This window comes from Pseudonaja textilis, chromosome Z, assembly GCF_049901715.1.
Source record: "Pseudonaja textilis isolate UNSWEBS1 chromosome Z, rPseTex1.2, whole genome shotgun sequence".
Lineage (NCBI taxonomy): Eukaryota > Metazoa > Chordata > Lepidosauria > Squamata > Elapidae > Pseudonaja > Pseudonaja textilis.
The window spans coordinates 80,157,547-80,185,303 of record NC_142008.1 but is presented as its reverse complement, the minus strand read 5'-3'; the positions used below and the strand labels follow the sequence as shown (position 1 = coordinate 80,185,303).

The window sequence follows — 27,757 nt, the reverse complement described above, 5'->3', positions numbered from 1 at the left end:
AGGGGGCCATGTCATTACTCTTTCATCTTTATAGCTTTTACTGTGTAGCCACAAAGTGGAGTATTTTGATGCATGCGATATAGGCTGTTGATCTTCTTAGCCCACACCCTCATTATACAAATACACATCACTTGATATGCTTATATTGATTAAACATTATACAGCTTGATGGAAAATATGCATAAAAATGATATAGTCAAAATACTCACTTGACTTTTGGACTTCCTGCATGTAAAAAAAGTAAGAATGCCACTGAAATGTTCTCAGTGAAACTTAATTCATGACAGAAAAGAGGATTCATTATTGGGCAGATTTGAGGTAAGACTTCACATTTAAGGACATTTAAGTCTACCACTGAAAAAGTACATGTAACAAAGATAATAATGCTTGTTGAATTTTAATTTTGCCTTGTATGTGTATGTGTGTTCTAGGTGCGCAAGGTTGACACTCCAAAGGATCAGATGGACAAAGAATGGGAGGAATTCCAGAAAGCTATGAGACAAATCAATACAGTAAGTTAATATCCCCTGTTTTGAAATTAGTGCATATACAAAAATGAAACTAGGCAGAAGTGATCTTATCTGCCAGTCTCAATGCAGTTTACATAGTAGATGAGTGGACAAGGCAGGAATTGGGTGGTCGTCCCATATACAATATCCATCATACAGATTAAGAACAAGATCCAGATAAAACATTCCTTTATTAAGATGCTAAATTAGTCCAATCCTTTGAACTTAATAATATATATCATGTTACACAAATGTTTTTCAATTGATAAATTGTTATCTCTTTCTTTTATAATGCCCATGACAAAGGAAATTCTGAAACATGTTGACTTTTTAAAAGTATTTTCCTACTGGCACTTGGGATATTCCTCTCCTCTTTTGTGGGGATTGGGGGTGCCATCCCTGTTCCTTGTTTTCTTTTCGCTGTCTCTTTCAAGAGTTAAGGCTTAGGAGGGAAGATTTTCCTGCCAGGGGAAATGTATATGAACTGGCAATTCCAGAGTTTTAATTACAGTAAAAAGAAAGGAATCTTTACATTGTTGTATTTCTCTGTTCCATAAATTGAGCCTACAACTGCTATATTTTTTAAAAAAATTCTGAGTTAGATTTCAGAAGCAATAGTGGCTGAAGAAGATGAAGAAGGGCGACTTGACCGTCAGATTGGAGAAATTGATGAACAAATGTATGTAGTTCACATTTTTTCTTCCAATGCTATTTATGAACAGTATTTCTCAAAAACTACTTAAATAACTTTTTATATTGCTTTGGTAAGACTAATACTTGAAATACTGCGGCCAGTTTTAGTCAACATGATCCAAAAAAGATGTTGAAACTCTAGAGCAGGGGTGTCAAACTCAAAGGCCACAGTCGGTATGCGGCCCGCAATGTGGTTGGATCCGGCCCATATGGCCATCCTGGAAAATGTAAGGGGCTGGCCTCTGTCACTTCAGCCCAGTCTACCCAACGCAAAGAGGAAATATCGGGCCAGCATGGCTTTGGTCCGGTCTACCCAATGTAAATTGGAAACAGCAGGCCATGTCGTTTTGGTCCAGTCTACCCAATACAAAGAGGAAACATGTCAGCAGTTTGGGGAGTGGCGTCAAGCTGGCCTTGCCTACTCAGTTGGCCATGCCTGCCCACCCCCTAATGTCAACCACAGCACTGATGCGGCCCTCAGTGAAATTTAGTTTGACGCTCTTGCTTGACAGACTGCATAGATGCTTCTTAGCCCATGACCTTTGCAATTGTTGGACAACTAATTTTCTGAAAAATTATATTTTGGAAACAAAACATATAGAATAAAGGGTGTTTTTATTTTTACATTTTCAGCACATTGCTTATGCCAAATTGATGCTTTTTATGTGCTGTGGAAAAAGCTTATGTTCCTTAGCCAATCTGTAGTTGTAATGAAAATATAGTTTCAGATTGACAGATCGAAGCCAGAAAAAAATAGTAATTAACTGGCTTCACTGCAGCTACGTCAAGGTCTTCATAAAATGCTCTTTATATGAAGTTGCATTCCATTAATATATAAGATTTATTTTTTATATAAGATAAGTTTTTAGCTTTTCACTTAATCAGAAAAAGAGGGAAAACTGTTTATTTTATTTTATCTTAGGGAATGTTTCCGTCGTGTTGAACAACTGCGTGACCTCCAGGAAATAAGAAAATATAAATTAAAGGAAGCCATGAGACAAACAATCACACAGACTAAAGAAGCTGAGGATATTGATAGTAATGATGAAGGTGAATTGCAGGACTTGCTGTCTCAAGACTGGAGAGCAAAAGGAACAATATTGTAACTGCCTGAGAAGAGGAATTAATTTTCTAATTGTGACATTGTTTTTTTTAATCATTTACTAACACTTTTCATACATACATATGTATATAAAATAAATCTTGTAGAGATTAAAGCTATCGTATGTCATAAAATATTTTTTATAAAAACTTATAGCTGTTATGGAAACAAAAAACCTTTTATTTGAGCCACTACTGTGCTAACAGTAGCTTTTAAATATGCATTGAAATGTGCCCTTTTTTGTCTGAAGGCAGATCAACATAAAAGCAAGTGTTTACCAGTTAGAATTGTTTTGTAGTCTTAAATAGAAACCTGTTTACTTTTATTTCCTGCACTTAACATATGCCATAGTTGTTACCAGGGGTGGGATACGAAAGGGTTAACTACCAGTTCAGGATTTACAAGCTTCCCTGCCTGTTTCAGCTTCCCTGCCTGCTGTAAGCCTGTAAATAGTCATAAATCATTAGCACTCATTAGCACACTGCCTGCCGAGAAGCAGCCTTTGAAACAGCCCTCTTTTCTTGATTTTTTAACTGCAGCTGTGGCTTGTTCAGCAGCTGAAGTTGAAAAATCAGGAAATAAAGATCAGGTAAGAACCCAGGTGAGTGGGTGGGCAAAAACATCAGCAGACATAGAACCGGTTCTGTATCTGCTGCTCTTCAGAACTACCAGTTCTACAAAGGTGGACAGACCTGGTAGAAACCCACCCCTGGTTGTTACCTCCATACTATGTTGAAAGCTTAATGTTAACTTGTGTTTCCTCAGATTCATAAATTAGCTATTAGCTCAGATATCTGTTATAAATCTAAATCGATTGTTTCACAGAAATCAGATTTTTCAAATTCACTGAAATTTACTAATTGTGCATTTTGTAGCCTTGCATTGAATAACTGTTTATTTGATACAGGTATTCATTATTAAATATCAGTGATTATTTACCAATGTATAATCCTGGGAAAGGATGCCCTATTGAATTCAACAGCGTGAGTTTTCCAAGTAAGTGTATTCTTTTCACACAATGATAGATCTTCCTTTTTTCCTTCTGCACCATGTCATAAGCATACTCCTAAAGATTATTGAGTGATGCTCAGTAGGAAAGGAAGAGACTTAATGCTTTCATAAACATATCTAAATTATATTGAGCCAATACTAGGAATGAAAATCTGGGGCTTAGCTGGATAAACCTGGCAGTAAACAAATGGTTACTGAATAAATTAGTTTTAGAAACAATTTGATAATGTAGCCCACTAATCTAAAATGTCTAAATCCCATGTTTCATTTTCATCACATTACTTCATGTTGTCACATAGCACATGGAATTCTTTCTACAATCCTCTTTAAGAAACAGAAAATTGATAAATACACATAAAACTTCATCATTAGTGAAAAACTAATAATTTTTAATATTTGCTACCTGTATAAAAGAAAGTAAGCTTAAAGGTTTTAATTTAATTTCCACATTAATGAAATAGGGATGAGAGCATACAATTTAACCAAGCTTTGGTATAACTGTAATATATGCTTCATTAAATGAAGATGATAAAATATCACTTTCAGAAATGTCAACTATGTAGCTGGTAAAACTTAGAAGTAAGTATATCAGTGTTATGCCATTCTATAGGAAATTGATGCTTTGTCATTACTCTTATTAAATACCACTTTTTAAAAACTCTTCCATAGTGAATTGTGCTTGAAAATAGAATTTTAGCTTTAAAAAGTTTATTCATCAAATAAATGTTTAAAATATTTATCCATCAAATGTTAGATTTACCAAAAATTTGAGAACTTTAAGAGAAGTGTATATCTTATTTCTATCTTTGATGGCTATAATGATCTTTTTGTTTATTTTTCTGCAAGAAGTTTGACAAGCTGTTGAGATTTTCACCATTTGATCCGTATGTAAATACAGAATTTGCTGTGATATCATTCAACTCATTTGTTGTCTCTATAATGTATATAGTTTGCTGGGGGGGGGTGTCATTACCCAATGTTTTCAATTTATTTATCAGATTAATCTCATGCATACTTTAAAATGTTTTTTTCATATGATGCGTATGTAATAATTGGACAAACATAACCTGCATTAAGGCTTCCACTCAAGATTAAGGAACAAGTGATTTCTGCATTAAATTCAATGCACTATGTTGAACTCATCTATTTTATTCACTATCAGAAGAGGCAAACTATCTATCTACTTTTAGACAGTTTAGTAAGGAATTGAATTTCTAAACTTAAATTTTATTGAATGGTGATTTCACAGATATCAATTATGCATATTTGATACACTGAAATAACAGTTAAAGAACCCCCTAAATTAATCATATTTTAAAAATTGGAATGGGATGACTCACCATGACTAGGTTAGCATGGCTGGCTGGACATGGCTAAGTCAGCATGAATGACCAAGGATGACTCAGTACAGCCAGGTCGGTGCAAATGGGTAGGTATAGCTAATTTGGCATGGAACAAGTTATCCCAGCCAACTGAATGTGTGGACAACTTGGTGCCCCAGAAGAAATATCAGCCCCCTAATGTGTCAGCCAATGGGATGCAGGGATGGGTACAACTCATGGTGAGACAGTTTGGATCAAGCAGGGTCAAAAGAGTCACGCACCCCCACCAGAAGAACCATTGTCCCATTTCGTGCGAATAGCAGAGCTCATAATTAGGATTGCTTGCCCCGGAAGGTGCCTTCGTGCCTCTCAAGATGGGAGGCACAACCTGACAAGCATCCATACTTCATGCCACAACAAGCCATCATCCACATCCAGATTATGGCTCTACTGCTACCATTCTAGAGTTGACTGCTTGGGATGTCAGCCAGAGAGCTCCACAAAGTGGCTGATTCTTTGTCTGGAGCTTCCCTTACAAAGAAGGGAAAGAGTAAGCCTTGAGAAGCATGCTTCTCTGTGGTGGGATGGGGGAAGAGAAAAGCAGCAGGAATCTGAAAGGCTGGTTGACAGGATTCTAAGAAAAAAAATTGTCCTTGGTTTTGTTGGCCTTATATAGCACCAAGTCATGCCTAATAGGCAACAGCAGAGGAGCCGGTCTCGCCCTCAGAGGAAAAGTTGATGGGCCTGCACCTGCCTTAAGACATAGTATAGAACAATGTCTATGATATTCTCAGTGATCCAGGTCCTGGTTGTTCCAAAGGTAGATTTTCAAGAGGCAGCTGGACTTTCCAGTTTTTCTTTGAAGACGTTCCACTTCTCATCCACAAAGTTGCTTCGTGGATGAGAAGCAAAACATCTTCAAAGAAAAAACAAAGTCCAGTTGCCTCTTGAAAAGCTGCCTTTGGGATAGTATAGAACGCTTTCCCTTTCTCCCAAGGCACTGTGGTTTTGCTCTTGCTCCAGCAGCCTGCCTCTTGTTATTTTCCAGCATTGCTGGAGGGGGAACATTTGCCCAGGAGGATAACATAGGCTTAATTTGTGTTTTATTCAGAGCTGCCAACATCTAGAAAGGAATAAAGCGATAACTATAAGTCATCATAAGTTTGTTAAAAACGGATCATCCAAACCAATCGTATCTCATTTTTCAACAGGACTAAATTAGTTGACTAAATCAAGCTTGGGCGGAGTTAGGGGAGTGGAGGTGCTCCATGCATTCTCTACCCGCCTACCTCATAGTGCTGGTGGAACCGCTCATGGCAAAACGCCGCGAAGGTCATAGTGCCGGTAGAGCCACTCATGGTAGAGAAATGACGGAGACTCAAAGCTTTGTGTGCTTCCAAAGGATAGTTTGAAGCAGAGCGATTAGCTCCGTTCAAAGCATCCTCTTTGCAAGCAGACAAAGCTTCCCCAAACTGCTGGTAGTCAAGTATGTGTGCGTGCACACACATACACACCATTCCAAGTTTGGGGACTTTTATTCACAGAGGAAGGAGAAGTCCTTCTCAAGCCAGGCATGATTGACAGTTTGCAACCTCAGATGTAGATAAAAATCTCCAAACTTGGAATGGTATGTATGGTTGTGTGTGTGTGTGTGTGTGTGTGCAGAGCACACCAAAGGAGATATTCTCCCAATTGCAGATGTCATTGGCATTTCCCTGTCCAGTGCTCCTTCCTAGCAAAGCAGGAGGGTGCTGCTGTTGTAGAAGCACAGAGGAAAAAGGAAGCAGTTTCCTCCAAGTCTAACTTCTGCCTCGATAGATCTTTGGAGAGCAAGAGGAAGAGGCAGAGGAGCAGCCCTCCCTGGTCTTGCACAAGGGAGGCTGGCCCTTCTCAAAAGGGAATCTCCATTTCCAATTGCGCATGGTAAGGATGCTGGCTTGTTGGGACCCCACCACCCTCTCTCTTCTCCAGACATCTGTCAAGGCAGAAGTTGGCGGGAGGCAAGCACGCCCATGCAGAGCTGAGCTGGGATGACGGCTCCCGGGCCCCAGAGAAGGCTCTGTGTGCCACCTCTGGCACACATGCCACAGGTTCGCCATTACAGGCCTCAGCAAAGAGTCCAGTCCTTTCACCATTTTGTCTGCCCAAGACGCAGCCTCCCTGGTGAGGACAACATACTTGCATTTCCTTCACTAAAACAGCACAAAGCCCAGGGAGGGGGCACCTCCTCCTTTTCCTCTTTTCCCCCACTTCTTAGAAGGAAAAGATCAGGGCTTGCTTTTCAGCCAGGAGATCGCTTGGCAAAGAAGAGGGGGAGAAAAAACAAGACGCCGTCACTTTAAGTTGAAAAGCCAAGAAGCAGTGGCTCAGAAAGAGATTTTTAATTGCAGAAGTTCATTTCTGGATCAGCTGCACAACAAACTGCATACAAGGAAGGATTCTTGTATGGTTCTGTTATGTATTAGCATACTTACCTGTGATTGGTTGGTCCACGGTGGCAGGAAATTCGATGAGCCGTCACTGGCCACAGCCACACCTGGCTGTAAAAGGGCTGCCGCAGTTTCTTCCAGGAGCAGTTCTAAGCAGAAATAAAGATGACTGGTTACTACTCTGGCTCCTAGAGTCTCATTCCCACCATCCATCACTGGCGGCGAGGATGGGATACTGAGACAAAGGGATCTGCCCAAGCTTGATTTAGTCAACTAATTTAGTCCTGTTGACAAATGAGATACGATTGGTTTAGATGATCCGTTTTTAACAAACCTATGATGGCTTATAGTTATCGCTTTATTCCTTTCTAGATGTTGGCAGCTCTGAATAAAACACAAATTAAGCCTATGTTATCCTCCTGGGCAAATGTTCCCTCTCCAGCAATGCTGGAAAATAACAAGAGGCAGGCTGCTGGAGCAAGAGCAAAACCACAGTGCCTTGGGAGAAAGGGAAAGTGTTCTATACTATCCCAAAGGCAGCTTTTCAAGAGGCAACTGGACTTTGTTTTTTCTTTGAAGATGTTTTGCTTCTCATCCACGAAGCAACTTTGTGGATGAGAAGTGGAACGTCTTCAAAGAAAAACTGGAAAGTCCAGCTGCCTCTTGAAAATTTACCTTTGGAACAACCAGGACCTGGATCACTGAGGATATCATAGTCATTGTTCTATATCAGCAAGCACGTGGCGACGTGCTAAATCAGCAAGCACATGGCGACAGAGGAACACTGGCGACCGACCCATCGAGACAAGATGGCCGGAAACAACATGCCACCCGCACCTTTCGATCCAACAACTGAAGACTGGGAATCATACATCAATCGATTCCTCATGTTCCTCAAAGGGAGCGATCTCAATAATATTTCAGAACACAGGAAGAGAGCTGTCTTCCTTACACATTGCAGTCCTGCCATATTCAAAATGGCCAATGTGTTAGCGGCGCCAACTGAGGTGAAAACGATGGCCTGGCCAGACCTGCAGAGAATACTGCGGGCTCACTACACACCAACCATATCCTGCCTCATCAAACGACATGAATTTTATTGGCATGACCAAAAAGGCAAGAGCATCAGTGATTTCATCACAACCTTGAGGGACATTGCCGGAGCATGTGAATTCCTAAATATGGATGAGGCTATGAGAGGCCGAGTAGTCTTGGGCCTGAGAAATCTAACACTGCAAGGCAGATTATTAACAAAACCCAAGATAACACTGAAAGAAGCAATAAAAGAGGCCACCGCAGCAGAAGCAACCCCAAAATCAGCTGCTGCCATGCAGAAAATGAATAAAGCGCCACCTGATCCACCAAAAAACACCACCACGGCCCACCACGAGGACATTGAGTCCGCATTGGAAGACGAAGAGGAAAACGAGAGGGTAAATCAACTCCGTTTGGAACATAGCAGAAGGGGCCGAAACAGAAAAAGGAAAGGTAGGTATCCTAGGTATCCTAGGATCATCGCACCTCCTAGGTATCATCGCACCTCCTAGGTATCATCGCACCTCCTAGGTATCATCGCAGGAAACAAAGTTACACCAAACATACTGTCACCCTGGATGACGAGGTGGTCGGAATTTTTGGCTGCATACAACTACAAATTAATGTACTGACCCGGAAAGGACATAAATCATGCAGACGTGCTTAGCCATTGCCCCCTGCCTGACATAGAAGAAGACCCAGCACCAACCACATTCACCCTCCAAATAGAGACATTAGAAAACCTACCAATAACAGCAGCCGACATCGCAAGGGAGACGACCAGAGACAAAACTCTGGTGCGAATATTAAATTTGGTAGGAAAAGGCTGGCCAGAGACTGAGATCAACGAGAACATAAAACCATTCTGGAACAGACAAACAGAACTCTCAATACTGAAGGGGTGCATATTATGGGGGGATAGGGTGGTAATACCAGACATTTTAAGGGAAAACATACTAGAAATGCTACATGAGGGACACCTGGGTATTGTAAAAATGAAATCCCTGGCAAGGAGTTATGTGTGGTGGCCAGGGATGGACAAAGAAATAGGGGACTGGATGGCAACATGTAAACACTGCCAGGAATCTAGACCAACACCCCCCACAGCACCAAAACATGAATGGGAAACACCAAGGGGATTATGGTCGAGATTACATATTGATTTTGTGGGCCCAACCAAAGGACACACATTTCTAATAGTCATAGACGCTTATTCCAAATGACTAGAGGTAAACATCATGCACTCCACCATGACAGAAGCCATCATTAGACAGCTCAGGAGGCTTTTTGCAACACATGGGTTGCCGGATTTAATTGTATCCAACAATGGGCCACAATTCACAGCAACACCATTCGAGGGATTTTTATCACAACATGGGATAAGGCATGCGCTAACAGCACCGGGACACTCATCAACAAACGGACAGGTGGAACACATGGTATGTTACACTAAGGAAACCTTACAAAAGCTAGGGCCCAGGGACACACAAGAAAGGATAGATAAACTACTAAGCATACAGCACATAACACCTGGTACCACAACGAATAAAAGCCCAGCTGAATTACTAATGGGGAGGAAACTGAGATCACACTTAGATAGACTACACCCTACATATAACCCAGAAAAACCAGTAGACTCCTCCAGTAAATGATGCACATTTCAAACAGGGGACCCAATATACGCAAAAAGCCTTACAGAGGAACCTTTGTGGATACCGGCGAAAGCGACCCAAATAACCGGGCCCCGTTCTTACAGAGTAGATACCACAGATGGTAGGAGCTGGAAGAGACACATAGATCAGCTCAGATCAAGAACTATGAGGGGTGACACAGACTGAACCACAGAAAAGGGGGGAGACCCTCACACAAACATAACATAACCAGGGAAGAGGGGGGGGGAACACCTCAAACAGACAAAACACAAGTAGAGAGGAAGGGGAACACCCTCCATGAGCAAGAACAACATAGAACAAACCCTGACAACTAAAAACACACAACCCCCATTAATAATAGTAGCCCCAGTTGGAAAATGCAAGCATGTACCTGAGACCAAGGAAGAAGGCAGCATAGGGAGACAGAAACAGGTCCAGAACGATGGTAGGAAAGCAGCCCCTGGCAGGAGTGGTCTGACCAACTCAACCAGCCAGGAAATTCCTGGCAGGAGCAGAATGGCCGACTCAACCTTTCAGGAGGTTCCAAGAAGGACGGGAGGAACAAGAGATCCGTCCGAACAGTCCAAACACCAAACCACGACTGAGCTGCACAAATCCAGTCACAACCATAAAAGCTCCGCCTACCTACGTGATTACATACGGTAGTCGAGGCCAGGATTGGTTAGACCAGACCAGGTGGGGAGGGGTGTTATGTATTAGCATACTTACCTGTGATTGGTGGGTCCGCGGCAGTGGGAAATTCAACGAGCTGTTACTGGCCACAGCCGCGAGCAGCTCGACTGTAAAAGAGCTGCTGCAATTTCTTCCGCAAGCAGTTCTAGGCAGAAATAAAGATGACTGGCTCCTACGCTGGCTCCTAGAGTCTCATTTCTGAAATCCAAGTTCTATGTTTTTGAAGTTTTGGGTTTTGTGCAATATGGGCTTTGTGTTTCTAAAAGGATTTGGGCGACACAATGACCGGTGTTGGTTGGGTTTTGAGTGTAGGGCTGCCTATTCTGATTCTACTACTCTGTTTAGGTAGCTGCCATGGGGAGATTTTGAAATATCCTGTCCCCCAGATTCTTGGAGAGGCTTCCGGTGTCAGGACAGGGAGAACGGAGGTGAAGAAGACTGTCGCAGTCTTTGAACACCTTTTCTGGCGCCAGGAACGATCCCCCAGGGATACACGAACCCCGGAGAGGTTCATGTCAACGTGGAGAACCTCGAGCTGCAGAGGGGGGAAGGCAACCCCCCGACAGTGAAGAGGGAAGCTCCCGAGCCCGGCGCAAAAGAGTAAGCTGTCATTCTATGGTGGCTCCAAGTCCGGTCTGCCACTTGAGTGAATAAGCAAAGCAGTGACAGCCTGTGAGGCCGAGAGTTACAGGAACAGAGAAACGGTTTATAACTTGGATCCTTTGAAGACTGAAGAGAACAGAATGACAGAAGAATGACAGCATAAATTCTTCTCTCCTGGTTGTGATTAGCACCTCTCAGAAGTTGGGCGTAGAAAGCGGCCAGAAAAGCAGTTGGGAAAATGAAAGGATTATAATGGAGAGCGGAAAAGCCTAAGCACAAAAGGAAAGCACAGATTTACCCTGTGAAAGGGAAGCTCTGGGGAAAGAGGAGATTGCTAAAACCAGGAGATCGGAGGTCCGGAATTGGTGAGGAATTCATCTGATTTTTGGACCTTTCTTTTGACTTTACTTGAGAAGAGGGAGGCAACGGAGGTGAAAGAATACTGACATTGATTGAGTCTTATGAATCCTCAGATCTGAGCACAACATGACTATTACATCAATTTAATACTGTGGAGAAGACAAACTGAGCATTATATTGGACTTTGGAAGATTTGTATGTTGATTTAAAAGTTGGAAAGCAAAGAAGGAAGAAGCAGCAAGAGGAAGAAGGCAGAGGCAACAGAAGGCTGGGAAAGACGGTTTTGGGATCTGCAGATTAGTCAGCACATTACACCATTTGCTGATTGGAAGGCTGAAAAAAGAACTCTCTAGCTGGAAGATGGACTTTTAGCTCACCCAACTTTTTCTTTATTACGTGGTACTACTTAATATTACTAGTTTGGCACTACTTTCTCCTTAAGATGACTTCCTTGCTTTTTGTTTGTTGATTCTCTGAAGCTGTGGTAATCTCTCTCCTACCCTTTCTCTTATTGTTTTGCCCCCCTGCCTCCCTATTGTGTATCTCCTAAATAGCTTACATAATTCTACTTATTTGGGGGGGAAGAGGGGGTATACCATTATTATAGAGTTAAGAGATTACTGTTGTAAGTATTAATAGTAAAGAGGATAAACTCTGTTGATATAAACTATTTATAAATTACTTAGACTACTTAAGACATTTAAGATTAATTCCTTAAAGTGTTAATTGATGTACTATTGCTATCGACCAATTTTCTTATTACACAGACTAGAATACTGTAGTAGATATCTATTTATGATACAGGGGAAAAGACTGTGGAGTGAGATATTAAATTGAAATACGCGAATAGACTTTCAAATACAAGACCCAAACACTGAATGGTGATTTGGGATAATATATCTAAAATTGTGCATCAACAAAAACAAATACTTAGAGAGATGACATCCACGACAACTATGGCCTTAAAAACAGGAAGGAAGGCTACTCCGACCCTATCGACTCACGTTGACACCCACCCCACCAACAACTCAAAAAACTATTGAGGAGCCCTTAATCGGGGAAAAGCAGCCTAATGTCCCCAACATTAATATACAAACTTCCCTATTATCCTTGCAGGAAGCTATATCTAAAATGCAAGAAATGATGATTAAAAATTACAATGAAACTAGAGCAGATATATAAAAGTTTAATTGAAAGATGAGATGGGGAAACTGAAGGCTGAAATGAAAGCAGATATATCAAGGTGGAGGGTAAGATAGGGTCTCTACAGCAGGCCATGGAGAAAAATGAAGTGAAAATAAAAGATATGGAGAGTAGAACAATACGCATGGAGACTAACTTTGAAAGGATGGATGAGGAATTTAAAATGTACTTAGAGAAACAGAAGACTCACTGGTCCACTTCGAGATGGACAAAGCAATGGCGTATTTAAGGTTCCAGAATGTGGCTGAAGAAAAAATGAAGAATTGGAACCCAGTGACCAACCCTACGAGTCTGGGACCTGCCCGAACCGAGGAGCACGTTGGTGACACTTTACCAGCTCTGCCTTCCCAGGCAGACCCTGAACGGACAGACAGCATTCCAGAGCTGTGCCGCCCGGGCGCCAGCATAAACCTCCTGCCTACCTCAAAGACTATGCGTGTTTGCATCTGGGGGAAGGGGTGTTATGTTCTGAGAACCCTAGGAGTTCTCACTCAGGTCCATTCACTTTGCGGGGCGTTCTTCCCCTTCACTCATTGGTTGGTTCTCCCCAGCAGCCAGCTATAAAAGCAGGCTGCGGGGTCCAACCAGTTGCTGATCGCTGCGAGCCAGTTCCCGGCTTGGCAAGCACGGTCGGCCCTTTATTGTTATAATAAAGTATTGTTGCACTCATGCTCTGGTTCAGCCTCTCTTTTCCCAAACTTAACAGTTATGATATCATAGAATGAAGGACTTTATAACCAATTCGAAGTTTCAGCCATTGCAGCACCCCCACAGTCACATGAATATAATTTAGGTGCTTGGCAACCAGTACATGACAGAAGAATAAGAAAAAGTGCATAATCTTACTTTCATCACCTAGGCACAGAGAGAAAATTATTTCTTCCTTCCTCTGTCTCTCCAGCTTGGATTTTTAGCATACGATAAAATTTCTACAAAATTGACAAGACAGTTTTGCCTCTACAAAAAAGACAAAAGCTGATTATCAACTTTGTTACAGTATGATTATAAGTTTTAAAATTAGTTGGCAAAGTCTGGTTTCTTGTGATGTTATAGAAGGGGATAAAATGGCTTGGCTCCAATTAGTACGAAAACTTGCAGAATTGTTTATATGAGAGAATAGGAAAACAGGAACTCACCATCTCAATTCTTTCTTAATCATCCCAGAGGCATGAAATTTCTCTTAGGATTTTTCCAGGTTTTATTTGCGAAAGGAAGTCTTTGACCTCAGATGTTGGGAAGAACATTTTGACAGTAACTCGGGGAAGAATTGTTTAACTTTTCAATTGTGAAAAATACCCTGTAGGAATCTATCATCCCTGATAGATGACAGTCCAATCTTCATTTAAATTCTGTTCCTGTATAGAAAAGTGTACCACTTTCAGAGGCACCTTCATCACTGAACAATTCTTAAACTTAGGGAGATAGTCTGGAACATGTTTGAACAGTAAGAATACAATCTGTCAATGTATTTCCTAAAACACAATTCCCATAACTAAATGCAATATTTTAGGTGCAATCTAACAATGGAGAACTGAGAGGAACAATTAATTCACTTGATAGTCTGTTGTTTCAACCAAATAATGCATTTTCCTTTTTAGAGTTGTATCCTACTCTTGTTCAGCCTGCAATTCTAATGTGTTATTTGTCATATTTGTTTTGGAAGTTGAACACTAAGCCTCTGTTCCCTAATATAAAATACAGGAAGTCTGCCAAGGCATTCAGTGAAACTAATCTCTGGCATTGCTAGTTTAGCTGATAAGATAGCCTTGAGCATTGATATGCAACATCATCAAAGGAAACATTAACCCTTCCAACTCCAAATATCCTTTCTGAAGAATATTCTTGGTAAAAAAAATATTTAAAAACAGTGATGGCAAATTCGATTTCATTGAGAGCCACATCAGGGTTGTGTTTGACCAGGGGGAGGCAGGTTGAGCATGGCCGGGGTGAGCATGGCCAGCTCAACATCATTTGGGTCAGGGTGGGCACCTATGGTGGCCAAGTGTTAGGCAGAGCTTCCCCCAGACCTTCCTACCCTCTCATAATCTCTTTCCATCCTTCCTGGAGAACATTTCTACTTTTGTTTTGTTTTGCTTTTTTAACTTGTTTTGCTATCCCTCTGCCAGTGAAAATGGAGTTTGGGAGGACTGTGCATGAGCTCCGTTTTTGGTAGCAGAGGGCTGCAGGAGTTTTTGCTGGTAGAGGCACAGTGGATGGGTCCTTTTTCCAGCTGTGACAACCTCCTGCAGCCCTGTGCCAGCGAAAACAGTGCTTGGAAGGGCTGCACCCTTATTTTTCAAAGATCAGTGCTTTCTCAGCTCTGCCAAATTCTGATGTTGTTCAGCTCTGTCAAAATTCAGAAGTTATTTCATTTAAATCAGATCTAGCATTCAGCACAAATATCAGTCTTCTGAAAAACAGGTATATAATATCATATCAGTGATTAAGCACTCTCAGGCTCCAGCAAATTGCTGAAACAAATTTTATCCCTCACTGCTATCCCATTTATCTGGTGACTTGTCCAACTCCTCTCTCTCTCTCCTCTCATCTTCTGACTCAAAAGTTGAGCATTTGAGGTCATCCTGATTCTGAGTGAATCTCTCTCTGTGCTCTGCACATGGTTGTAAAGGTCTATAAATTACAATAATGTCACTTATATTCCATAGTCACAGGTAAGTCTCAGAAATGTATTTAATTTTTATTCCCTGCTTTTATTACTTTATAAGTAATTAATTGCAGCAAATATACATCATACTTCTTCCTCCCCCTCTTTCCCCCTACAACAACAACTCTATGATGTGGATTGGACTGGCAATCATCACCATACAAACCACACAAAATTAGCTGGACTCTTACTTTTCAATCTCCTACAGAAGACTGTTACTGTTAATTTCCTTGTGAGAGGCAACCTAAAGGCTTTCCTTAAAATGTATTTTTATTTACAGAATACAGAATAACAAAGCTTGAAGGTCTGTGCTAGTTCAACCTTCTGCTTGAGTAGAAGATCCTAGGCCATTCTGGACAAAGGCTGTCCAATCTCCTTAAAAACCTCCAGTGATGGAACAGCCACAACTTCTGGAGGCAAGTTGTTGCACTGATTAATTTTTTCTCACTATCAATACCATTCCTTAATTCTAGCTTGGCTCTCTCTTTGATAATAAGCTTCCATTGGTTACTTCTTGACTTGGCCTCAGGTGCTTTGGAGACTAGGTTGACCACTTCTTCTCTGTGATAGCAAGACTACTACTGGTATTAGGAAGAATTTTCCTGACAATAAAACTTTCCAACTAACAGAATTGGTTGCCTTATGAAGTAGTATACCTTGACCATCACTAGAGGTCTTCAAAATTTTAATGACTAAGATCTTAAATACATGTAGCCCTCGACTTACAACATTTCATTTAATGACTATTCAAAATTACAACAGCATTAGGCTTCCAGTTTGAGCTTCTTTGGCGACAGACCGAAACCTCATCTCTGCAAGGCTTTGATCCGTGCTCGCCGCTGGAGCGCCCCAAGCCGGCTGGTTTCGGGGCTAAGCCACCCCGTAGAGGTGGTGAAGAAGTGGGAGACTGCCTGCAAGGTCGAGGAGAACCAGAATAATAGCTGGCCATTACTCCCTTTCCTGAAGGCGGTTGTAGCGGTGGTCAGAAATGGTCACCACAAAGAACTCGACTGGAAAAGAATGTGCAGGAGGAAGATAAGAAGAGAAAGTTTTGGTTGACTGGGTCAAACAGCAAAAGCAACAAATAAGGTACCCTGGAATTGAAACTGTTAAAAAACAATAACATTGTTCCCTAAGAAAATTTTTAAGCTGCGAAGGAGAGAGAAAAGGGAAAAGATTTGGTTTTCTCCTTTTCCTATACTGACAGCTAAGAGACTTAAGCAAGAAATTGGAAAAAAATCCACTTTGACATTAATAGGCATTTAATGCTGAAAATAAAAAGTCAAAGGGATAATAAAGATTTCTGGATAATCAAAAGCTTTTGAAAACAGGAAAGGAGAGAAAAATAATAAAAGGACAGGATCTGGAAGGGAGGAGACTGCCTGGAATTAAAAAGAACTTACAGTAAAATCTCAACAAAACTTCCAAAAGATACATTCTAAGTGAAATATTGCAACAAAAACCCCAGGAAGAGAAAGTGGAAAAAGAAATAATGGGACTATTTGGATTACTTGATGATTTCTGGATTTTTGGTTATTGTATTTGAATGACTAAAATCAACTGGGTGGTTGTTTAAAACTGTTTAAAATGGCTCCACTTTTAGAAGAACTGAAAATGGAACTTAAAAAGTACAAAGAAGATGCACAAGAAGGGAGAGACTCTTTTGGCTTCGTATTTCAGTTTTTGGAAATGGAGATTTGGAACTATGAGAAACAACAAGAAATGCCTGCAGAACAAGAAGATTGCAACAAAGAAGAGAAGCCATCTTTAATGAACAAGTAATCTTAGATGGGGGGGAAGGAAAGGGGAGAAAGAGAATGGAAAGTTTAAGATTGGGAAAAACAACTCCAAAAAAAAAAGAGTGAAAAATAAGGATAAAATCAGAAAGCAACAGAAGAGGGAAATGCAGAAGAGAGAATTAGAAGTAGAGAGACAAGGGGGTAAAAGGGGGGAGAAGATGAGAGGGAAGAAAGAAAGGAAAATAAGTTATAAAGGACAGAAACAAAATATAGAGAAACAGAGCCTATTTAGAGATAATGGGTGAAAATTTAATGGAAAAAGGGATTCTGCAAAGGTATGTAAGATAGTATTGTTATATTAGAAACAGAAATAATTTTAGAAAATATGAAACAATGTATGATTAAAATGTTTGATAAAATAGCTACCGTAATTCAGTGGAATGCTTGTCAATAAATAAATGTAACAAAATGAATATTTAATGATTTACAAAACATATGTGAACAGAAATAAGGGAAAAAATAATTTTTTAAAGAAGTATGATATTTAATTGAAAAGAAGTGTTAAAGATGTTAAGATTTTAATGATTATTAATGATAGAACTGAATTGAAATGGAATGAGGGTTTATAATTACATATATTTATAATCCTTTCTTTTTTTAAAAGAATATAGCTGTGTATTATAAGAATCTACCAAGCAGAATTTGATTGGAAGTTATGTATTATGCATTACATTGAAGGTCATAACCTTAAGGTATATACTGAAGTTTAAATAAGAGTTGAATGGATGTAATTAAAAGATATTAAAGTGTCATACTTCAATTAGTAACCACAGGAGAAAATTTGTTTAATGAGAAAAGATAATATGAAATTGAAACAGAACAGACAAAAGTATAAATATAATGATTTGAATTGAGATGGTATAATCAAAATAAATTGAGAAAATTAAAAGAGGGGAAAAAACTATTTAGAAAATGTAGAATAGTATAAGATATGGAACAGAACACAAAAGGAGCATGAAATTGAGTTTTGTGTCTGTATAAAGAAGTTCAACCTGGGACCATGCTATTTTCAAAAAGATGTTTTATTTGTATGTTGTATGTGTAAAAACCCAAATAAAACTTTATTAAAAAAAAAAAATTACAAGAGCATTGGAAAAAAAGTAATTTATCGCTATTTTTCACGCTTATGACGTTTTAGCATCCCCATAGTCACGATCAAAACTGTATTAAGTTTAGTGATTATTAAACTTTAGTGTAGTGATTCACTAAACAATTGTGGCAAGAAGGACATAAAATGAGGCAAAACTCACATAACAAATTTCTCACTTAGCAACATAAATTTTGGGCTCAATTGTGGTTGTAAGTCAAGGATTATCTGTACTTTAGCCAATTCCCTACCAAGTGGAAGCTGGAATAGATAACTACTGAGGTATCCGCTAATCTGGGATTTTAAATATTTAAGGTAAAGTTACAGTTAGGTTTAGATGCTCTGGAAGTCTATGGTTACATTTAGAGTATCAAGGGGAGATTTGTAATTAATAGTACCCTTATAGTTGAAAATAACCAACTATATTGAAAAGAAAAAACTAGGTCTTATTGTCTATCATTTTAAAGAGCAGGACATAAAATGATGGATTTAAGTAATAAGAAGACAGATTCTGACTGGATTTTGATACAAATTTTCTAGCAGTTTTAACAGTTATGTGCCTTGTGTCCTTTAATTTGGATTCCCGTATAAAGCAGAATGTTGCCTGGGTCCTGAATGCTGTGATTCTCTTCTGTTGGAAGAAATATCCATCTAGGTTCAGTTCCAAGTGGGGAGAAAGACACTGGAAACATGAAGGCAGATTGTAAAGATGGTTTATTGATGAACAGGACCACATGGGTTTAAAATCCTGGTGCAGCTAAACACATGGAGTGGAGAGTGAGTGTTATTTATACCCTCTCTTGGGCTTTGAACTTGAGCTTCCTGTTCCTGTGGCAAGGGCATATATTCTATTGGCTGTCGACTCCCAGGGGGCTATGCAAAGGTCACAGCTGAGGTTGTCTTAATTAAGGTTGGTTGAACCTTGGGCTGATGTAATGAAGGGCCTTGGTTGTGCCATGTGGTGAGCTCTGCTAATAGATAATCCTATTATGTCTTGGAGGTCATGTCTTAATCTTGTCACCCTGGAGCTGAGGTACTTGGTTTGGAGATAGGCTGGCCCAGTCCTCAAAAATATCTGCTGGGGGCAGGGAGCTACAGGGAGCTGATTCCATCTCCTTTAAGATTTCTATTTCTCTTTTAGGGGAAATATTCTGCCTTTTTAATATTTCCTAAAATATTTCATTCTTCTAAGAGGGGTGGGTGCTAACTTTTTTCACTTCTTTCACTTCTTCTCCACAGGGAGCATATCTTTCCTAAATTTCATTCTTTACTTGCACCTTATATTTGAATTCTATTTCTTTTTTAGATCCTCATATATTTTTTAGCATCTCATTGATTAGCAATGATCAATTAGAATTATTTTACTCTTTCTTTTTTTCTCTCTGTTTCTTTGGGCTTTTACATAAAAGTTCCACTGGCACCTATATTCTTTGTCATTTCCCAAATCCTCATCTGAGTTTTTATATAACACTTCATTGGATTTTTTTTTACAATGATATATTTAAAGTGTTTAGCTTTATATGTAAAGATAGCAGTGGCTAATCTTGACATCACAAATAAATCCAGCCTTGATCTTAAAATATAGCTACTCTTACTCCTCTCATCAATGACTTGGGCATTGTTTGAATTATAAAATATCAGAGCTTGTCAATCAAACAGGGAATCTTTCATTTATATTACTTTGCAGTAAGAGCCTGAAAGATGATGATCATTCATTGGCTAAAAATGAATTTCTTCCCAGAGGGACTGACCCATCTAGTACTGACTGATAACTACCCTTTCCCCTGGAAACAGGCAATAGACCACAAGCTGGGCTCTTGTGGGCTTTCACCAGTATTCTTATTGCCCCTAGGCTTTGACCAAGCAAAGCAAATAGTAATCAATCGAACGAACGACATGGAGTTCCAAGAAGAACTAAACAGGTTGACTTGCCACAGCAGGTACAGAATTAAACAAGGAGTGTGGGAGTCAGCAAGATATCTAAATGATCTGATCTTCCCAAAACAAAGAATAACATTCTTCAGAGCCAGATTTAATATTCTCCCATCAGCATTCCTTCAGGGCAGCTATAAGAAAACACCAATAGCAGAATGGGTTTGTATATGTGGTAAAGGAGAAGTTGAAGATAGCTCACATGTTTTATTGTACTGTGAGTTATACAGAGTATATAGGTCATTGTATATTCTCCCCTTACTGGAGAGATTGCCAGGGAGGGCAGACAATTTTTATGTAGACTTTCTCCTCCAGGATTCAAACCCAGTTATTACGCGTGCAGTGGCAAAATTCTGTGTTTCTGCAATGTGTACTAGAAAAAAATTGGTTACAAAAGTATAGCTGTCAATTTGTGGCAATTTTTGGAGATAGAACAAATTTTGGAAAATGATATTTACACACATACTTATTAACTCTCCACTCATATAAACCAGGGAGTGCCCCTAAGTGTTTGAGAACATGTATTTTCTTAACGGATGTGTTTATCCACTATTAATGTATTACAATGTGTCAGTATTTTTTATGTATATTGTAAATAGTGATGTCTATTGCTGGTCTAAGACTGTAATAAAATTATATTTATTCATGTTACTTTGCTGATCTTTGTAAATATTATACTGCAAATAACCTGTCAAAATTAATATGAGATTTGTTTTCATGCGTGGAAAGGGAATTTCACGAAGGCAGTAATGTCACAAAAAAACAGGAAAAGCCCAAGGGGAACATCAGGCCAGCCAGAAAACAAACTTACATAGGAAAAGGAATCAAATAAAAAGTATTAAAGAATCCCTGTAGACAAAAGCCTGAGTAATTAAGAAAATGAGACAAATAGAAAAAAGGAAACAAAAGATAATTCAGAAAACCCTTACAAACATAGGACATACCAAATAAGAAAAACAAACAGACAAAAGACACAAAATATAAATTACAAAAGGGACAGACAGGAGATTGCTACAGAACAAATATGAAAAACTATCTTAAAGCTAAAAGAGACTACAGAAAACCAATAATACAATCTGGCCACCCTGCGGAGTTTGCCTTCCACACCCTGTGGAGTTTGCCCTCCGGCGGCAATAAAGACACACTCAAACAGGATTTGAAACATTAGGCACAAATACAAACACTCACACAAAATCAACTTACAAAGGGAAAAAAGGGTATAAAAAACCAGGACTTACCATAACAAGCTAGCTAGCCCAGGAACTCAGACTTCTCGCTGTTCTCCGCCTTCCTGAAAAATAAAAAGATCCAGCTTTCAAGCAGTTGTTCGTATCCTTTGCGCCGGAGCTCTCCCAGCAGGAAAATCGAATCCTCGAAAGAAAGGCATTTTGGCACCTTTCAACAATTGGCGACCATGAAGATTTCCCAGCCAACCCTACCACCAGACCGGGCCCGCAGATCCAAACCCATCTGGCATGGACCTTCTTTGTCCAGGGACAACATTCACAGACCCAGCCCAGAAGGTATAGGGTAGTAAAGGGAGTCCTTGGGCTTTTCCGCTCAACAGCTGCTTGAAAGCAGGTGAGTACCGCTTCAAATTTATAATCTTACTAGTAAGGGGAGTGGAAGCATGAGTGGACCAGGTGTGTGATTGTGGGTTTTCTCTGCGGAAAAAGCGGGACCTCACTTCCTCTGTGATTGCTAGCCGCACCCCAGCCAGCTGCTAGCTCAGACACGAGCCGTGACTGGCTGGATTTGGGAACGCAAGGGGTGATCACGGAGTGTGAATCCTTCTGAAGGACATAAGAAAAACCGAGCAGGCTGCAAAAGGAACTGGTGTTAGGAAATAAAAAAGCAGAAGAAAAATATTCCCGGTGCATCCCGCAAGCAAAGCCCTGTGCATTTAGAAGGGGCCCGTACCGGCTGCTTGCAAACAAAATTGGAAATAGTTTGTCTAAAAAAAGCAGAAAAGGTCCTTCCAGATCCCCACCTTTAAGGGAGATCTGAAAACTGATGGCTGAGTGTAGGGAGGGGCCTGTACCGAACCTGCTAGGGGGCAGACGGTCTCCAAGATCCCTGTTTTTTAGAGGGGGGGTCTTAAAACTGACGGCTGAGTTTCCCTAAAAGAAAGGGGCCTGTACTCCATGTGTAGGGAAACCGGAGTCCTTTCCAGACCTTTTTTGTCTGAAAACTGATGGTGTAGCCCGGCTAAACCAAAGTAATCCCCACATCAAACAGGGAATATGGGAAGTTGTAGCTCGAGGGCAATGGAAGAGACCCCCTTGGATAAATTACTTGAGGCTTGGGACAAAAGGCAAGTGCCTGTCCTGACTGGAATGCATAAAAAAGAAGCAAAACGAATTTGCAAAAAGTGGGCTTTATTGCGGGATCACACGGGTAGACAAATTTGGCCTGATAGCAGTACTTTAGATTATAAAACCCTGAAAGCACTTAGAACACGCACTAAACCCAGCCAAATACCCTATTGGTACTGCTGGGCTGAAATGGCTAGGACCAAAGACCTGACCGAGGGAAAAGATCAGGAAAAACCTGAAACCCATTCCCTGGAAGGAAAGACTGAGGCACGGATTATGTCTCCCCTTTTAAGCAAAGGCAGTGCCAGGCAGAAATTGGGGACAATTAGAATACGTTTTAACCCACACTCCCTTCTCTGCCTCTGACTTAGTCATCTGGAAAAAGGATACCCCAGCTTTCAGGGCTGATCCTCAAGCAGTAATTCAAACCCTGAAATCTATCATAGACAGCTATAATCCATCCTGGGGTAATATGACCCAGCTGCTACAAGTCTTTCTAACTAAAGACAAACTATTAAAACTATTTGCAAAAACAGACCAAATAGCTAAACTACCAACTATCCCTCGACAGGCAGCTCCAGCCTGCATCGCATGGCCAGTACATTGCCCTGACTGGGACTACAATGATACCAATCACTGGGATGAATATACAAGAGCAAAAAATAACTTACTAGAAGCTTTAAAGGAAATAGGTAAAAAGCCTTTAAACTTCAAAAAACAACACAAAGAGAAAAGGAAAACCCTGATGCCTTTTGGGTCCGCCTGTCAGAAGCAGCTATTGCATGTGCCCATCTAGACCTTAGCTGCCTGAAGGACCAAAGGATTTTAGCTTCAGCCTTCGTGGACCAGTCCACCATGGATATCAAAGAGCATTTCCACCGCTTTGTCTCTAACTGGCCAATCTTAGAAATAGCAGAGTTGCGCAGGATCGCTAACTTTGTCTATGATCAAAGAGACAAACTGAAAGAGGAAGAGAAAGATAGGAAAAGGAGGATAGAAAGACATGAGGACTTAAAAATGTTTGCTGTAATGCAACATGATTCCAGACAAACGCTAGGTAAAACCCCCTATAATTCAAGGAAATGTTGGCATTGTGATAAAGCAGGATGGCCGCAAGGCAAATGCCAGCATTGCTATAGGTGCGGACAGGAAGGGCATTTCAGCAGACAATGTAGGCAACACCTTTCCCGCAACCGGTATCACCCACCACCTAGAAACATGAAGCCAGGCAATAATCCAGTCCATTACACTGAACAACAAACCTTTAATCATCATGCACCACCCAGCGCTCCTTTTCCTCAAATAAATCATAACAATGGACCTCAATGGGAGCAAAGAAGGGAAAATGACCTGCCCCTTTCCTGACTAGAACATGAGAATGAAAACACTGAATTCATGGCTACCTTTAATGGGCTGGCTATTCCCCTAAAAAACGGCCCTGAAGGGGAACCCATTGTCACCATTCTTATAGGAGGAAAAAAAAATACAATTGCTTAGTTGACACTGGAGCCACCTCCTCATTAACTACTGAACCACCATATAAAGCTTCAGTGGCTGAAGGGGCTCAGGATAGCATAATGGGAGTGGGGGGGGGGGAATAATCCTTGTAGAATTTACCCACAATGTAACAGTAGAACTAGGACCTTTCACATTAGACCATTCCTTCACTATTTGCCCCAGTCCCCACTATCCCTACTAGGAAGGGATCTCCTATGTAAAATGGGAGCTACCATAACATGTGGAAAACAGGGGCTGCACTTGGAGATCCCAGGAAAAGGCACACACAAGACAATCATGCTGATAACCAGCAACACAGGGCTTCATGAAGATTTAAAAAGCCTGCCACCCTCCTTATGGGGCTGGGATGCATCAGAAGTGGGACTACTTAAAGGAGCAACATCTGTTACTATCCAAGTGAAACATGGACCACCTCCATGCGTGCCCCAATATAAAATCCCCGCAGAGGCAATTCACCCCATAAAGAAATTAATACAAGCATACCTAAAGCAAGGAGTTCTCATTATGGAAACCCCATCTTCAGATTTGTATAAAGGGGAATCTGAACAATGAAAAAAAAACTTTTTTTCCAGCAGTTTTTGAGTAAGGATTTTGGAGAGTCCCAGACGGCAGCCCCATAGCCCCACGATGTCTCCTTGGGTTAATTTGCCAAAGACTACATACAAAGGGACATTGTGGCACACAAGCTATCTTAGATGCCATCAGGAGGGTATGGTATGCACCTGGAGCCTATAGTGAGGCTACAAGAATAGCCACTACATGCCAAACCTGCCAAGCAAATAATACCACCTCCAGAAAAGCAATTCATGAAGGAGGAAGACCCTGGGCACAGAAACCATTTGAAAAGATCCAAATGGATTATATATAGCTACCTAAGGCAAATGGGTATCAATATGCTCTTGTCTGCAAGGACCAATGAACCCACTGGGTAGAGGCCTTCCCATGCCGCCATGCTACTGCCCTAGAAACAGCCAGACATCTCCTCAAAGACATTGTGCCTAGGTTCGGGGTCCCCCCCATTCTGGACATGGATAGTGGAAAACACTTCATAGCACAAGTCCTCACACATATATTCCAGGCCCTGGGCATTACCCAAAACCTCCATGTGCTCTATTCTTCAGCCATGGAGAGAGCAAACAAAGAGGTGAAGACCCTACTGGGCAAACTCTGTCAGAAGACACACCTCTCCTGGCCACAAGTGCTCCCAATTGCCGTATCTATCTATCTATCTATCTATCTATCTATCTATCTATCTATCTATCTATCTATATGTAACCAAGACAAGATATAGGTATTTCCCCCTTTGAGATCCTTTTTGGTCACCACCCCCCCGATACCCTACAATGCCTAGATCCTCATTCCCTTTGCTTAGATAGGGGGGATAGGGTTCTCTCTTCTTATCTTACACTTCTGCAAAAGAGACTACAGACCCTCTGGACCCAGAGTGCGCTGACACAGACCTTACCCCTGGAAGAAGCCCTGCATCCATATGAGCCAGGAGATTGGGTGTGGATCAAGTTCTTCACCAGAACCTCACCTTTACAACCCAGGTGGAAAGGACCCTACCAAGTCTTACTAACTACACACACTGTCATAAAGGTTGCAGAACGAGACTCTTGGATACATTGGACACATGCAAAGCCAGCAGTCATAGACCATAGCCAAACTCTACCACAATCAATCCCACCCATCAAACTCAAGAAAAATCTGGACACAGATCAAGGGACGCTTGCAGCATTCTTCAATACCATTGAACCACACAACTGTGAGGAACCAAGTGCAAACGTTGAATTACGCAAAACTGGACTCCCAGGTGCTGAGTTATAAAACTCTATTTTTATTTTTTTTTATTTTTCTCTCACCTTCTCCATTTTTTTTCTTTTCTCCCTTTTTTTTCTTCATATTTTTTTTTAACAAGGAAGAGACTTCAGCCATACCTTTTAGTAATTTTTGAGACTTGACCTATATCTTTTTTTTTTAACATTTTTATTTTTACCTTTTCTTTACATTGTACAAAAAGTGGGGGGGAAGAAAAGCAATCTAGCAATGGGAAACATGAAATGCAATATATACTATGTATTATTATCAGTAACAATTGTAACACTTGTAACACAAGCAACTGCTTTCCTGGAAGCAAAGCTTATCCCAGAGAAAGGAAATGTATGGGAATATTTAGCAAGGGAAATATTCAACACCACTAACTTTTGCTTAGCAGGAGGGAAATCAGTCAAGGACATCTTAACCACATGCCTAATGGGAGTGGCAACTAGACCACATAACATCATTAACTACACCACATTTAGAAACCTTCCTGACTCCTACGAAAGCATTTTTAGCTGCGGCCACTCTACAAAAACCAAAGACCACACCATGTACACCCTACACATTGCTGCAGTAACCACCTCTGAGAGATGCTTTAATGTCACTTGAATTCGACCTCCCATGCCCTGGATCTCTTAACAGAGAACTGGGGGAAGTCAGAGAAGCCACCCTGGAAAATAGGGCAGCAATAGACTTCCTCCTCTTGAAGCATAATTATGGCTGCGAAACATTCCACAGGATGTGTTGCTTCAACCTAGACGAAACCTCAGGACTCGTAGAGAGGGACATCCACCACCTGAAAGAGCTAGCTCAAAATATTGGTCATGAGCAATAATTCCTAGCCTTTTCATGGCTCTTCTCATAGATACCAGATCTCCATTGGCTCAAAATCCTTATAACAACCATAGTCATTATTTGTGTCTTTGGAGCCCTCATGTGTTGCCTCTGTCGATGCATATCACCCTGCCTTAGCTGCCTAAAAGCCTGTATCCCCTCTCAGAAGAGAAAATCGAAGGGGAGACAGGCGGCCATGATGATGATCCAGACTGATCACGAATACCAAGTATAGCCAGACACTCAATCAGAGACCGCCCTCTAAAAAAAAAAAAAAAAAGATTGTGGAAAGGGAATTTCACGAAGGCAGTAATGTCACAAAAAACAGGAAAAGCCCAAGGGGAACATCAGGCCAGCCAGAAAACAAACTGACATAGGAAAAGGAATCAAATAAAAAGTATTAAAGAATCCCTATAGACAAAAGCCTGAGTAATTAAGAAAACTAGACAAATAGAAAAAAAGAAACAAAAGATAATTCAGAAAACCCTTACAAACACAGGACATACCAAATAAGCAAAACAAACAGACGAAAGACACTAAATATAAATTACAAAAGGGACAGACAGTTCTCCGCCTTCCTGAAAAATAAAAAGATCCAGCTTTGAAGCAGTTGTCCGTATCCTTGCGCCGGAGCTCTCCCAGCAGGAAAATCAAATCTTCGAAAGAAAGGCATTTGGGCACCTTTCAACACATGCATGTCTGTACATGTTAACCAACTATTCTTTTTTTTAAAAAAAAAAATCTTGTTAGGGCACCTACTTTAAGTTATTTATTAATGATAGACTTACGTAATTTACCATATCTAGGACATAGTGAAAGCAGCTACAAGTTATTGAGGGACTGAAGGTCGTTGGTAATGTACATTCACACATAACAATTAAATTTGATATACAGTAACATCAGCATATTAGCATGTCTGTGCCTCCTACTTAATGCTGCTTATGTCAAGCACACACTGAGATACCATCTCCATACACTCTTTCAGACTATGCTTCATTTGCAAAGGAGAGTCAGAGGAAGATACAGCTCTGCGATAAAAGGGCTAAAGGACTTTCCTCATCCTGCTTCAGCAGCAAGACAAAAACTCTTATAATGCAGTTTGTGTTGCAAACAGAATTTCTACAAAGGGATAACATTGAAATAATTAAAAGTGCTCTTTGAGATTTGTTTGTTT

General features: G+C 40.5%; 1 protein-coding gene and 1 long non-coding RNA gene across 2 annotated transcripts in view; one reads left to right on the top strand and one right to left on the bottom strand.

Moving 5' to 3' along the window:
- Positions 1–4,230, top strand: part of ZNF830 (zinc finger protein 830) — a 30,065-nt gene extending 25,835 nt beyond the window's left edge. Inside the window, exons 8-10 of the mRNA XM_087916016.1 lie at positions 432–512; positions 1,112–1,188; positions 2,125–4,230. Of these exons, the coding sequence (XP_087772142.1) occupies positions 432–512; positions 1,112–1,188; positions 2,125–2,308 (342 nt within the window). The 3' untranslated portion in view covers positions 2,309–4,230. The remainder of the gene's footprint in view (positions 1–431; positions 513–1,111; positions 1,189–2,124) is intronic.
- LOC148124108 (uncharacterized) lies at positions 357–27,306 on the bottom strand. Its single transcript, XR_015740036.1, has 4 exons — positions 27,090–27,306; positions 21,334–21,386; positions 7,112–7,215; positions 357–492 (listed from the first exon to the last, which is right to left on the bottom strand). It is a non-coding gene; the product is annotated as an uncharacterized LOC148124108 (long non-coding RNA).
- Positions 27,307–27,757: the final 451 nt, after the last annotated feature.